At 35.1% G+C, this 13,805-nt stretch overlaps 1 protein-coding gene across 1 annotated transcript in view; it reads left to right on the top strand.

Annotated features, from left to right (window-relative positions):
- LOC136032075 (serine/threonine-protein phosphatase 2B catalytic subunit 2-like) overlaps positions 1-13,805 on the top strand; it is a 96,069-nt gene that overhangs the window by 66,532 nt on the left and 15,732 nt on the right. The window contains exons 7-9 of the mRNA XM_065712198.1: positions 3,812-3,889; positions 8,015-8,108; positions 12,181-12,307. Coding sequence (XP_065568270.1) covers positions 3,812-3,889; positions 8,015-8,108; positions 12,181-12,307 — 299 coding nt within the window. The remainder of the gene's footprint in view (positions 1-3,811; positions 3,890-8,014; positions 8,109-12,180; positions 12,308-13,805) is intronic.

Raw genomic sequence — 13,805 nt, 5'->3', positions numbered from 1 at the left:
TGGGAAATATCTGAAAAAAAATTTCCCAAGAACCGATACACTCCCACACTGAAGAGATGACTAATCTTCCCAAAATAATTTGCAAATCCTAAGACTGATTGAAATATCTTATGGTTTTTCAAGTGAGTGTATGGGGTATAACAAGAAGGGCTAAGGCGTCTACTAAGGCTGAGGAATCCAAAAATGCGTGCTTAAAAAGTGGGAAAGATCTGATAATATAGTACGATTGTGGTGATTGTGCTTAGGCCCCCCCCCCTAAAAAATTTTTGTCTCTTGCCTCGTAAACAAAAGACAAATTGGTATCTTTTTGACCATATTGCCTAAAGCCATTTACCCACATTTAGGAGTAACTCTTGAAAATAACTCCGAAGAAAAGACTTGTATTGATCTTCTAGTGTTCTTAGTTCCTGGTTTTAACTTAGCAATTAGGGATTATCCCTGCTTCTGGAGGTCCAATAATAACACATTCGTTTTGGGAAGTTTTTAGTGGTTATAAATATGCAGTGAAGATGGTAGCCTATAGGAATCCCTATTAAGGCCTAGCTTTAATGATAAGTTTTTCTATGTGATGGTTTAAATCTTTTCTGTGTGTCTTTGAATCTACAATAATCTGTCACCCGTTGATTTTATAGTGTAAATTCGGTTAATTGGTTGTACAAGAATAAGTAAGCTAATCTTAACAAAAGTTTTAACATTTTTCAGTCTTTGGATCTCTTAGCTCGTAATATACATACAAGGAACTTTCAATTTACATTATAGATTGCATAAGTTCCTGAAGATTCAAACATAGACGCTTTTAATGCCAACAGGGTTGTTGCTCGTTGATAACACTAAAAACTTATACACAAAAAGTAAAAACGCGATAGGTTAATATTAATGAAGACATTAGAGAGTACATTCAAACATGCAATTACAAAGGAATGAATTTCTGTCATGGTATGAAGCAGTTATTCTCCCATTCATGTTTTGTTGGCTTTCATTTTTTCAGTTTTTTGTTTTTATTTGTTACCATGAGTCAAAAGAGGTGCAACATATCTAAATGTTGAGAGAGTGAGGATGTTCGGAACCAGGAATCCCAATCTTGGCCCTCATATTAAACAGAATCAAAAGAGGTGCAACATACCTAAATGTTGAGAGAGTGAGGATGTTCGGAACCAGGAATCCCAATCTTGGCCCTCATATTAAACAGAATCAAAAGAGGTGCAACATATCTAAATGTTGAGAGAGTGAGGATGTTCGGAACCAGGAATCCCAATCTTGGCCCTCATATTCAACAGAATCAAAAGAGGTGCAACATATCTAAATGTTGAGAGAGTGAGGATGTTCGGAACCAGGAATCCCAATCTTGGCCCTCATATTAAACAGAATCAAAAGAGGTGCAACATGCCTAAATGTTGAGAGAGTGAGGATGTTCGGAACCAGGAATCCCAATCTTGGCCCTCATATTAAACAGAATCAAAAGAGGTGCAACATATCTAAATGTTGAGAGAGTGAGGATGTTCGGAACCAGGAATCCCAATCTTGGCCCTCATATTAAACAGAATCAAAAGAGGTGCAACATACCTAAATGTTGAGAGAGTGAGGATGTTCGGAACCAGGAATCCCAATCTTGGCCCTCATATTAAACAGAATCAAAAGAGGTGCAACATACCTAAATGTTGAGAGAGTGAGGATATTCGGAACCAGGAATCCCAATCTTGGCCCTCATATTAAACAGAATCAAAAGAGGTGCAACATATCTAAATGTTGAGAGAGTGAGGATGTTCGGAACCAGGAATCCCAATCTTTGCCCTCATATTAAACAGAATCAAAAGAGGTGCAACATACCTAAATGTTGAGAGAGTGAGGAGGTCCGGACCCAAGAATCCCAATTTCGGCCCTCATATTAAGCAGAACCAAAAGAGGTACAACATATCTAAATGTCGAGAAAGTGAGGATGTTCGGACCCAAGAATCCCAATTTTCGCCCTCATATTAAGCAGAATCAAAAGAGGTGCAACGTATCTAAATGTTGAGAGAGTGAGGAGGTCCGGACCCATGAATCCCAATTTCGGCCATATTAAACAGCATCAAAATCGCTGAATGGTGCTAATTTTAGCAAAGTGTAGACTGTATAAAAAGTACGCTAACATGATGTCTATGCGATGCAAATTACTTAGCATGATGGTACTTACTATATTAAGAGATGCTGTAGATAGAGCTTTAAGAGAAGAAAAGTGTGTTTTTTGAAAGCGAAGAAGATGTGTTGAGCAGGTATTTGACCGAGCAGATAGAAAAGCTTTATCCTGGAATAGTATATCCGATTGGTGCTTAAAATTGATTAGTGCTTTATATGAGAGGTAGTATGTGAAGTCAGTAGTTGATCGTTCGGTTTGGTATCAGGGGTTATGCTTATTCCTTGTTTATATGGATTATTTTGATAGGGTTTGCCCTAATAAACACAGCAAAGGCTTGCAAAAACATAGTATCAAATAAGAAGGAAATACTCTCCTAGACTTGGATTATGCAGATGATTTAAGTGTCATAGATAAAAAAAAAACTTTAGTGAAAGGAATAATTGTTTGGAGGTTTTTTAGGTTCGTGCGAGACTAGCTTTGAAAATTAAACTTAAGAGCGCCAAGCCGCTTAGATACGAATAAATGAGGTGACAAGAAATTGTATCAAGTGAGTTGCTTTACTTACCTGGTTAGCATTATTAGTAAAGATGGTGGATACGGTGATACTGCAAAAAGTAGAAAAGCCAAGGCGATTGGTGTTTTACTCAGTTGGAAAAATTTGGGAGAATAGGACGACAAGTCTTCGAACTTAGATTAAAATAATGGAAGCCGTGGTAATGACCGGTATGCTTGACGTCTTCAAGAGAAATATCCAGGATTGTTTTTAGTTACTTATTTAAATGACCGTATATCAAACAAAAAGCTTTACGAAAATGGGACTCAATCCTGCTTTCTAGGACTATAATGAAAGAAAAGTTAAGATGACTAGGTCAGGTCTTACGGGTTAAGGATGATAAATTACCAGCAATATTTCTTTTGGCTATCCATCCGGGGCCAAAGGATAAGGAGATTGCCCCTCAGTAGGCTAGTAAGAGTTCATAAGAAATAATTTAAGGAAATTGGAAGCTTGTGTGAGGAAGTTGAGAATAAAGTTTTCAAGAAATTGGGGTGGAGAATAATTGTGTGCAGCTCATTTGACATCAGCCGGCTTTGGTGCCGCAATGGGTTGCTAGTTGCTGTAGTAGTAAATGAATATTCGAACATGTCCTGCTTGCCCCGTATCATTTGATATTCGTTCATTTGATGGTTTTTCCTGTCCCTTTTTCTGGTTGTAACGAAGAACATCTATCGTTACAAACAGGTCGCTGCCTGATCAATTCAGTTTTTCCCTAATCCCAGGTGTACGCAGAACCGCCAAAAAACATAGCGGTTATTATTATTCTTTGATCTCACCGTCATAGTTTTTGGACCAAAAATAAAAGGTTGAAAGCTTTCCTTCTGTGAAAATGAGATTTGCTGCAACCCAAAATTCGTTATTGGGAGAGGAAAAATTTTATGCTCTGCAGCTAAATAAACTGAATATTCCGTGTGATCAGGCCTGAAGCTAACCAAATTATTGCCTAGCCTATGTTTTCTTTACACTGCCACTATACAATAATCAACGTACGTAAACCAGCAAGATTTTTGGGTTTTAACTTTAAATAAGCATTGAGATTTCTACACATACCTTTTAAAGCATCACGACAAGCAAAGTAATTGTAAACCTGCTTTAATTTGAATTTATTGTCCGTAATTTTCACCGAAATTTTATTCTAGATATGCAGCGTGCTGTGACTTCTTACAACAGAATAACCTTCTTTCAATTATTAGGGCCCATGAAGCCCAAGATGCAGGGTAAGAAATTTTGGTTACTATCAACCTTTCTTTTCTATTTTAACTTACCTCTCTTGTAGCTTTTCTTCTCTCTTTTCTTGTCAAATAAATCAATAAACGGTATAAAGTTCCTACGAACCAACACTTCTTTTACTTTATATTCAACAATGTATGTTGCATGTAGTTTCTTGAATAGGCCGGATGTATTAGGCACTTTGGCAAGTTCAGACAGCTTTGTAAATTCATTTATCGCTAAATTTTGTGATTCTTTAGTCCTAATTTCACCAACACTTTTTTTTTTTTTTTTTTTTGTGTCTTGAGTTATGATCCCTACAGCTGGAATCTGCTATTGAACTCCCAGAGGCTCTATCTTCCTGTCAGAGGATGCTAACCATGCCGCAATTTCGCATAATAGCGATTAGTTTTGGGATATTTGAGTGTGAAGTTGTGTATTGTCTTTTCTTTTGTGTTAAATCCTTTTCATAACTACTGCAATGACAAATAGAAAAGCTAGGGAAATACTATTATTTGCAGTTATATTTTAGTTCTCCTAGACACGGTAAACACACTCTCAATTCGTTCTCGTTTTCATGTATCAAAATCACCTTCAGACAATTATTAATTTCGTTTTCAAACCATTCGTGATAACAAAATGGTATTATAGATCGACCCTTGACAATCGAAGCTGAAACTCATAGAAATGGAAGTTTAATAACAATGTATTCATCAAAGAAACATTTGGTCTTATTCTGGTTCCAAAGATGCAATCCCCTTCTTCCAATTGATTTTAAATCCATTCACCGAAAGCTCTAAATATTGGCGACTGTATATAATTTTACGCAAAGGGGGAGAATGCACCAAAAAGGAGTGCTATCTGGATAAAAACTATATCGTCAAACTCAGTATGTCTGTGAACCAAAGAGCGGATTACGCCTTTTTACAAAAATATTAAAATTAATAAGAAAAATTCCTGATAAGGATGATCTTACATGCGTTGGGAATTGTAATGGGAATCAGACTCCTGGGGAATAGCTTGGGGAAAATTTTCTTCGGGTTTCGATCTCCGGGAAAAAATTTCCACGGAAGGGGAATTTCCGGAGTGATCGGAAAGCGATTGGAAATCAGTCTTTTTTAAATGAATATATGTTAAGGAGAATTTTTCAGGCTGATTCGTCCACAACAAATTTTATGGGGGGATTTTCAGCGAGGATGGAATTGTCCGGAGGGTTTCATGGAAATCCCCCCTTCCGAAAATGTCTATACTTCCCAATGGTCAATTCTATATGCAAACAATGGCCAAATTTCATAACGCACAAGCCTTCTCCCACGGGTTGCGGGGTGGTCATGTTACCCGTAAAGGCATAGCCATTGACACAGTCAACTAAGCTGAACAAAATGGCTATCTCATAATTTTGATTGGACGACTTCGGAGAAAAAAGGGGTGTGAGAGGTGTGCTAGTTGCCCTCCTATCTTTTTGGTCACTTAAAAAGGTAGAACTTTTTATTTCTATTTGAATGCGGCCTCCCCCGATCTTCAGAACCATTAGTTCGATACGATCACCCCCGGAAAAAAACAAATAAACATGCATGTGATCTTTCTTCTGGGAAAAAAAATGCGAAGTTCCACATTTTTGTACATAAGAACCTGAAAATTCTACAGTAGGGTTCTCTGATACGTTGAATTTGACGGTGTGATTTTCATTAAGATTCCTTGACTTTTAGTGGGTGTTTCCCCCCTTTTTCAAAAATCAAGCAAATTTTCTCAGGCTCTTAGCTTTTGATGTGTAACGTTAAATTTGATGAATCTTATATATGGAAACCAAACAGTTCGTGGTAACGAACTGTAGTAAGGAGCGACCCGGCTCAATAGAAACCAAAACTCTAAAAAATGGAATTTTGATACCAATAGCTACATCAAAAGAATCGCATTTTAATGCTGATTTTAAACATATAAGTTTCATCAAGTTTAGTCTTTTTGTTTTTGTTTTTTTTTTGTTTTTTTTTTCTTCTTTTTTTTCCCAGGGGCGATCGTATCGACCCAGTTGTCCTAGAACGTTGTGAGAGGGCTCATTCTAACGTAAATGAAAAGTTCTAGTGCCCTTTTTAAGCGACCGAAAAAATTGGAGGGCACCTAGGCCCCCTCCCACGCTAATTATTTTCCCAAAGTCAACGGATCAAAATTCTGAGATAGCCATTTTATTCAACGTATTTGAAAAACCTTATAACTATGTCTTTGGAAACGACTTACTCCTCCACAGTCCCCGTGGGAGGGGCTACAATTTACAAACTTTGACCAGTGCTTACATATAGTAATGGTTATTGGGAAGTGTACTGGTGTTTTCAGGGGGATTTTTTGGTTGGGGGGAGGGGTTGAGAAGAGGGGGATATACTGGGGGAACTTTCCATCGAGGAATTTGTCATGGGGGAAGAAAATTTCCATGAAGGGAGCGCAGGATTTACTAGCATTATTTTAAAAAAAAAAACAATGAAAAAATAAATATGAAAAAGTTTATTTCAGCTGGAAGTTAGGAGCAGCATTAAAACTTAAAACGAACAGAAATTATTACCCATATGAGGGGCTCACCTCCTCCTAATACCTCGCTCTTTACGCTAAAGTGTTTTTAGCAATGTCAACTATTTATTCTACGGCTTTTGTGATTCAGGGGTCATTCTTAATGAATTGGGACAAAATTTAAGATTTAGTGTAAAGAGAGAGGTACTGACGTGGGGGCGAACCCTCTCATATGTGTATTAAAAACATGAGAATAAAACATTCTTTTCGTAAGCTAGTTTATAAGTTACGAATATCTTTTACTAATAAAAAGGTTCGTAAAAAATTAAAAGTTCTAGTTGCCTTTTTAATTAACCAAAAATTGGAGGGCAACTAGGCTTCCTCCCTCGCTCTTTTTTTCTCAAAATCATTCGATCAAAATTATGAGAAAGCCATTTAGCCAAAAAAAAAATATGCAAATTTCGTTTTAATTATTTCTCTGCAGAGAGCCAAAATGAAAACATGCATTGATTCAAAAACGTTCAGAAATTAAATAAAAAAAACAAGTTTTTTCAACTGAAAGTAAGGAGCGACATTAAAACTTAAAACGAACAGAAATTACTTCGTATATAAAAGGGGCTGCTTCCTCATCAACGCCCCGCTCTTTACGCTAAAGTTTTTTACTGTTTTAAAAAGAAGAGTTGAGAGAAAGAGTCAAACTTTAGCGTAAAGAGCGGGGCTTTGATGAGGAAGCAGCCCCTTTCATATACGAAGTAATTTCTGTTCGTTTTAAGTTTTAATGTCGCTCCTTACTTTCAGTTGAAAAAACTTGTGTTTTTTTTATTTAATCAATATAATAAGCCGACTTTTTTATGTATCTATTGTTATCAAATTTTGTTTTTTAGAGTTTCTGTTACTATTTAGCCATTTTACTCCTTATTTACAGTTCGTTGCTACGAAGTGTTTGATAGGTAGTAAATTATTATCCACACTTTCTTCCCTTTCAGTGCCAAACCTTTCAAATGTACAGGAAATCAACTGTTAAATCTTTATTGATTCATCGATTGAAGCTATTTCTTCAACAAACTGAACAGCTAGCTTCAAAAATTACAGAATTGCGTTTTAAAAGTTTTGTTTGGGCATCAAATTTTATGCTTTTCTATTTCTTGATCTTCGTCTCCTCCTTTTAACAAGCAGCATAAATGTATATGTAGGAAAATTAGGTTGATAGTTCTAAATATTCAGCATCCCAGTTCAAGGTCTTCTTGTGGAATAATTCCTACGATTCCCGCTTTTCCTCACATAATCCTGACTGCGGAACCTAAATTATTTATTAATTCGTTAAAGCAAAGAGAAGTTTCATACTAAAATCTAAAAAGAGGCGTTTCTTTGCCGAATCAGGTATACCTTTTTATCTTTGTTTGCCATACAGCGTAGTATTTTATCATAAAAGCTTTTTGAAATTATTGATGATGGTAAGGAAATTCGGGAGCTTAGACAAACTAATTTTCAAATGGCGATTGTCTCTTGTAGCGTCAATTGGTCGCCAACATTAAATTTTGCAACTCTTTCTGGAACTGGGTTATTGGGGTTTCACCACATATTGATATAGAAATGAACCATATAATTGTTATAATTTACTAATTTTCTTGTAGATACCGTATGTACCGAAAGTCACAAACAACTGGATTTCCGTCTTTAATAACTATATTTTCTGCTCCCAACTACCTGGATGTGTACAATAATAAGGTAAAAAAAAATTTCTCCGTAAAAGAAAAATAAGGTTAGTTCTTTTGTTGGTCTAGCAATTTTCATTGTTCTTCGCTTAAGCTTTTGTTTATAGGTTGTTCCGAAAAAGAGAGAAAAAACGTGGATCTCGGAAATGTAAAACCACTTATTCTAAGGGTTTTCAAACAGGAATGTATGATTTTAGAAAAATGTGTATGAGAGGAAATCTCTCTAGACTAATCCGATGTGGCATATATCTTCTTCCTGGATAAAAGATAGCTGTCAATATTTAATCGTCGAACAGGTCATATTATAAGATTTAGAGAAAATCTGAAAAAGGGTTGGAAACCCTGGGTTTACACTAATAGGTGTGAATTGATTATTCCCTATGCCTAATTAATCCTATTACCAACTTTACTGTGTCTAATTACTCAAATTTTGTTCCACTAATCTATCTTACGTTTCGAATTTTTCTATCTACTCTTCAATAATTAGCATAACTGTCAGGTGTTTGATTCATTCGCCACAGAAAAAAGAGAAGAATGTAATTTTTGGTCGGCACTGCTTACATGCTTTTACTGTACTGTTGATAATATCAGTGAAATAGATAAAATTTAACGATTATTGAATTGATCTCTCCATGAGAGAGACAAGGGTTGTAAAAAGAAGGTAAAGATTACGGCATCAAACTTGACACCGTATACCAATGTTTGCGCCGCCCGTTTCTTGGCCTTTCAGCCAAAAAGTGCAGCGAGGGACTGGGGTCAGCAAAGGAGAGGAAAAGGAAGGCGAAAAATCGTGGGAAAAAGATACTATTAGAATCATAGGGCAATTGGCTGCTGACAAAGTATTTAGTGCTCAATGGAGTGTTAATAAACTATTGTTTTTTTTTTTTTTTTTTTGTTTTTTTTTTACGAGTATATATCGGGAATGGTCAAAAACGATTTTTACTGGTTTAGAGCGCATCTCAAAAATAGTTCTACTGAGTATCCCATAAAGAGAAAAGGGGTGTTTTGGCGTCTCAAGAGCTGCTTATCTGAATAAATTTACTTTCCCATATGTAATCTGCCACAAAGCAACATAAAAAGCTTATCCAGTAAGTGAACTATTTTGAGAAACGAAGAGTAACAAATAATGTAAACACTGATATTAAACAGCAGCCAAATAATTAAAACTAGAATATCAACTGTGGCAGCCACATCTGGTCAGCTTCGTTGACTAAAGTGCTGGGGGATCAATGCTTCAGTTTTGTCGCTTTGCCAACGATCAAGCGCTGTATTTGTCAACCTGTCGAAACTTTTAGAATATTATTTTTACGAAGAATTCCCTTCAAGACTAGTTAAAGTTTTGCTTCCAACTTTAATCTCTGTTTCCTGATTTCCAATCAGTGTCATCTATTTAAAAATGCACCGTATATGCGATCTAACGTTGTTTAACTTTGCCCCAAAGCACAAAACATACCAATTATCTCCTATTTGTTTTTGTTTTTGTTTTTCAGAATATGATCAAAACTTAAATGGTCTTCTATGCATATCAAATACCAATAATAGGTACACGAGCTAGCTTTAGTTTCCAACCCTTCATCGGCCAAAATTATCAGGGCTTAGCAGCCGACTACCATACTACTCTCAAAGTTTTTAAATTATTATGCTTTTGTTCTGAACTTTTTTGGGGGGGGGTGAAGGGAGGGTAACTTGACAGTGAAGTTGCTTGACACTTTTAAACATAAAATATCTAATGAAAGATACTATAAAATACTATCACTCATCAAGGGCTGTCACTCGGGGTCGAAACAAAATTTCATACCTCTTACCTCATAGGTTTATTTTCTTGTCAGGGGACAACGTTATAAAAATTGCAGAAATAAGCATTAAGTTTCTTATTTTTTTTCATAGAGAGAAATTTACAAGTTTAGCAAGCATACTTGATACCATTTTTCTAGTCCAATTCAAAGCACAGAAATAAAATGATAAACTCAACAAAGTTCCATAGTATGGAGCAAGAATTTAAGATACATACTGAGTTTGTATTCCCTACATCCCCGGCTACGAGCCTTGTATGTAGGGGGGGGGGATTGTTTTTTGTTGTTGTTATTTTCATGTATATATGTATATATTTGTTGTTAATGAGCTCCAGCATTTGAAGCCAGTTATGTTCCATTTTTTGTCGGCTCATAGTTCGTCAATTCTTTTGCTGTTCTTTTGGCGATTGTTAGTTCTTTTTGTTCTAATAAGGTATATGATTTGGAAATACATCCAATTGTATTCTTTACAGATTGCGGACATCATGACGGATGAAATCTTAAAATACAATCCTATCGTACCTAGTTGTTTTGAGCTTCTCGTAGATTTTCTTTTTCATGCTTTATTGTCATTAGTAGAGTCTCATGTTCATCATAATTCTTTGTCATAATAGCCAATTTTTTTGTCATTTGTTTTTATAGTCAACCACTAACCATTGTCAAACTATGTCTCTAGACTGATATACCAACTAGTAAGAGTATATTGGCCCATCATTCTTTAAATGACATTGACTAGACAGTTAGATTTTATCCTTTTCATTCCTAACCATCGTGGCTTGTAATCATATAATCATATATAACCTGATTAGTATTATAAAACTAGAAGGCTTGCCAGCCTGAAAGGATATCGAATCTTATTTGTCTGTCTCACAATTGTGTTGGCAACAAATAATTAATGTGGACTAACTTTCTAATGTCTTTACTAAGAAAGGAACAAAGGGTAAGCTCAAATTTCTTCAGCAGTGAATGCACTAACGAAGTGTAGGAGGCATATGTGACACGATTCCTCTGCCTCAATCTCAAATGGAGAAAGTGAGATGCCGATTACGTCAGAAATAGGTGGTAACAGTAGTCGACACCAGTTTGGTCTTTCTGGATCTCTAAATTTTATGTTTTTTTGTTGCAAGAAATGTTTCGGTAAAGAGGTGTAGGAAACGTCGCACATCTTAAACACTTATAGACTTTGGTTTGAATTCAACTTGAAATTTGTTTCGTGCTTCCGTCCCTGCTAGAATGAAGCTTCTTCGCAAAGGTATAAGTATTGCTCAAATAAATTAAGCTAGGTGGAACAATTTCAAACACTCTCTCGCAATAAACTGTAAATGACAGTATACAAAAAAAAGGGGGGGAAACAGGCCAAAAACAATTCTGATTTTTCAACACAATGACGCGGAGTTGTGTCCACCTATCTTGCATTTTCTAAGTTCATGCAGACTTGTTTCTGATGTTTATGATTATAATCCGTGCAATCCATGACACTATCACTGCGTTTGAAATGTCGAGGACAAATAATGTTTCTTAACGGATAAGTATCACTACCAACACTTTGGAACGCATTTGCAGACTACGGTCAAATAATAAAAAAGCGACTTTTAATATTTGGGAATTTTGAAGAGTGGTCAAAGCAAACCTTTAACGGATTTAGAATGAGGAATGTGGTTGTGGGTGGGTGGCGTAAGACTCAAAGGAGTATCTGGACAACACCTGTTCCCCTACTTGCTCTGTTGTACTGTTTCATCAAATACTCCGGGAAACCTATTTTGTGTAATTCAAGTAAAAATTATATTTTGAAAAACACTACCTTGTTTGGTTAAGTTTGAGATGAATAAAAGTGCCCATTTCAACGAACGGTGGATCTAATGCCTCCAAACGATAACAAACGTTTCACTGATAAATAAGACTATTAAATATGGAACTGAAATTCCTACAGTGATGGAATTTCATCATTGAAATTCATCCTTAAATGAATTAGTTCATTGCGATGATATAGTAGTAAATAGGGTGAGAGATAGTCCGAGAACTGAAGGTATTTTCTATTTAATTTTAAAGAAATAGTAAATACAATTATACAGTTGCATTAATTTGATAACATTATTTTTGGCTATCAACCAAAGGTACGTATAAATTGTTGTGGGATGGAGCAGCTGACTGTACGACAAGTTGTACTTTTTATCTTGTGCTGTTTTCTTGTATAATTTGTACTATTTTCAAAAACAAATTTTGTAGACTGTAATGTTAAAATAATAGAGTAGTGGCCAGTATATTCAGACTTGTAATGAAAAATCCTTATAGGCGGCTGTGCTGAAGTATGAGAACAATGTGATGAATATAAGACAGTTTAACTGCAGTCCACACCCATATTGGTTACCAAATTTTATGGACGTTTTCACATGGAGTTTGCCTTTTGTAGGGGAAAAAGGTAAAAACAGTAATATCTGTTCTTTGTTTGTAATGTATGTCAAAAAAGAAAACAGCGTCACTACAAAAAAAAAGAATCTAGAAGGATTACAAAAAAAGTAAAAAAGAACTCGAGACAAAAGTCGAAGTATTGTGCAATGGTCGCAGCCTCATAAGGCTACACTCCTTACCCTTTGAGGGCTGCTGCCATCTTTAGTGATAATAATTCCTGGATAAATGTGGATATAAGTATCTCTGTATTATTAAACAAACCCTCCTAAGAGGGTTTAAATATAAATAATGCTCATAAAAAATTATAAAAAAAACTCGCTGCTCTTTTATTGCTCTGATAAAAGAGCGGTGAATATACGATACAGAACGGATATATATATATATATATATATATATATATATATATATATATATATATATATATATATATATATATTACAAAATTTGCGAGGCCGTGAGCTCCCCTCTTAGTTGGTACTCCTGGTAGATTTTTTTTTTTTTTATCTTTAAACGAGCAATAATTGTATAGTTACAAAAAAAGGTAACATTTTATTTATGTCTGTACTTTTTCTTTAACGGCTGTGGAAAATTTAAGATTTTCACGTAGACTATGGAGAAGTTTACATTAAATTGCTTAAAGAGCAAAAAACCGGTAATTTCAAAAATACTTGTATATATTTTGAAAAGGGAGTACATCAATTCCAAAACCTTAAAAACGAAAAACAAAAGTTTGAATCTTAGTAGAAATCGTTGTTAGAAATCGGACTTACGAATAATTAAATATCTTTGAAAATACGACCGTATGAAAAGACATTAAATTGCTTAAAGAGCAAAAAACTGTTAATTACAAAAATGTTTGTATATATTTTAACAAGGGATCACAACAGTTCAAAAATCTTAAAAAAGGAAACCAAAAGTTTGAAGCTTAGTAGAAATCGCTATTAGAAATCGGACTTGCTTGAATAATCAAATGATATAAGTTCAGTTCAGAATCGCTAAAGTTATTATGTAAACTGCAAAAATTTTACGGTGCTTGAGCAATAATTTTAATATCTTAATTTAAACTAGAAAAATACGAAAAAATTTGAAAACTAGTTTTTTGTTTTTTTTAGATAAAATTAACTCGTTACATGATTAAGCTTACAGGTTTGAACGCAACCAATTATGTAATGTCAGTAGAAAGGCCCAAAAAACGAAAATTTTCAATTATTGTATTGTATCGGATTAACGACGCTTCTTGACTACTAAGGTCCCTGCGTCGGCCCTGCAGTGCATTTCTGCAGCATGATTCGATCTCTGGGTCCTGTATTACCAAGCAGTACTTGGTAATACGTATTACATGGCGCAGTCAAACCCTGTGGCGCCACCACAGGACAATTTCCAGTTATTACAAATTATGATTCTCTGTTTTGAATTTTGACAAGGGATTACAACAACTCAAAAACCTTATAAAAGAAAAACCAAAAGTTTGAAGATTAGTACATCGATTAGATATCGTTGTTAGAAAT

This window comes from Artemia franciscana, chromosome 10 (assembly GCF_032884065.1).
Source record: "Artemia franciscana chromosome 10, ASM3288406v1, whole genome shotgun sequence".
Lineage (NCBI taxonomy): Eukaryota > Metazoa > Arthropoda > Branchiopoda > Anostraca > Artemiidae > Artemia > Artemia franciscana.
This window is presented reverse-complemented; position numbering and strand designations above follow the sequence as displayed.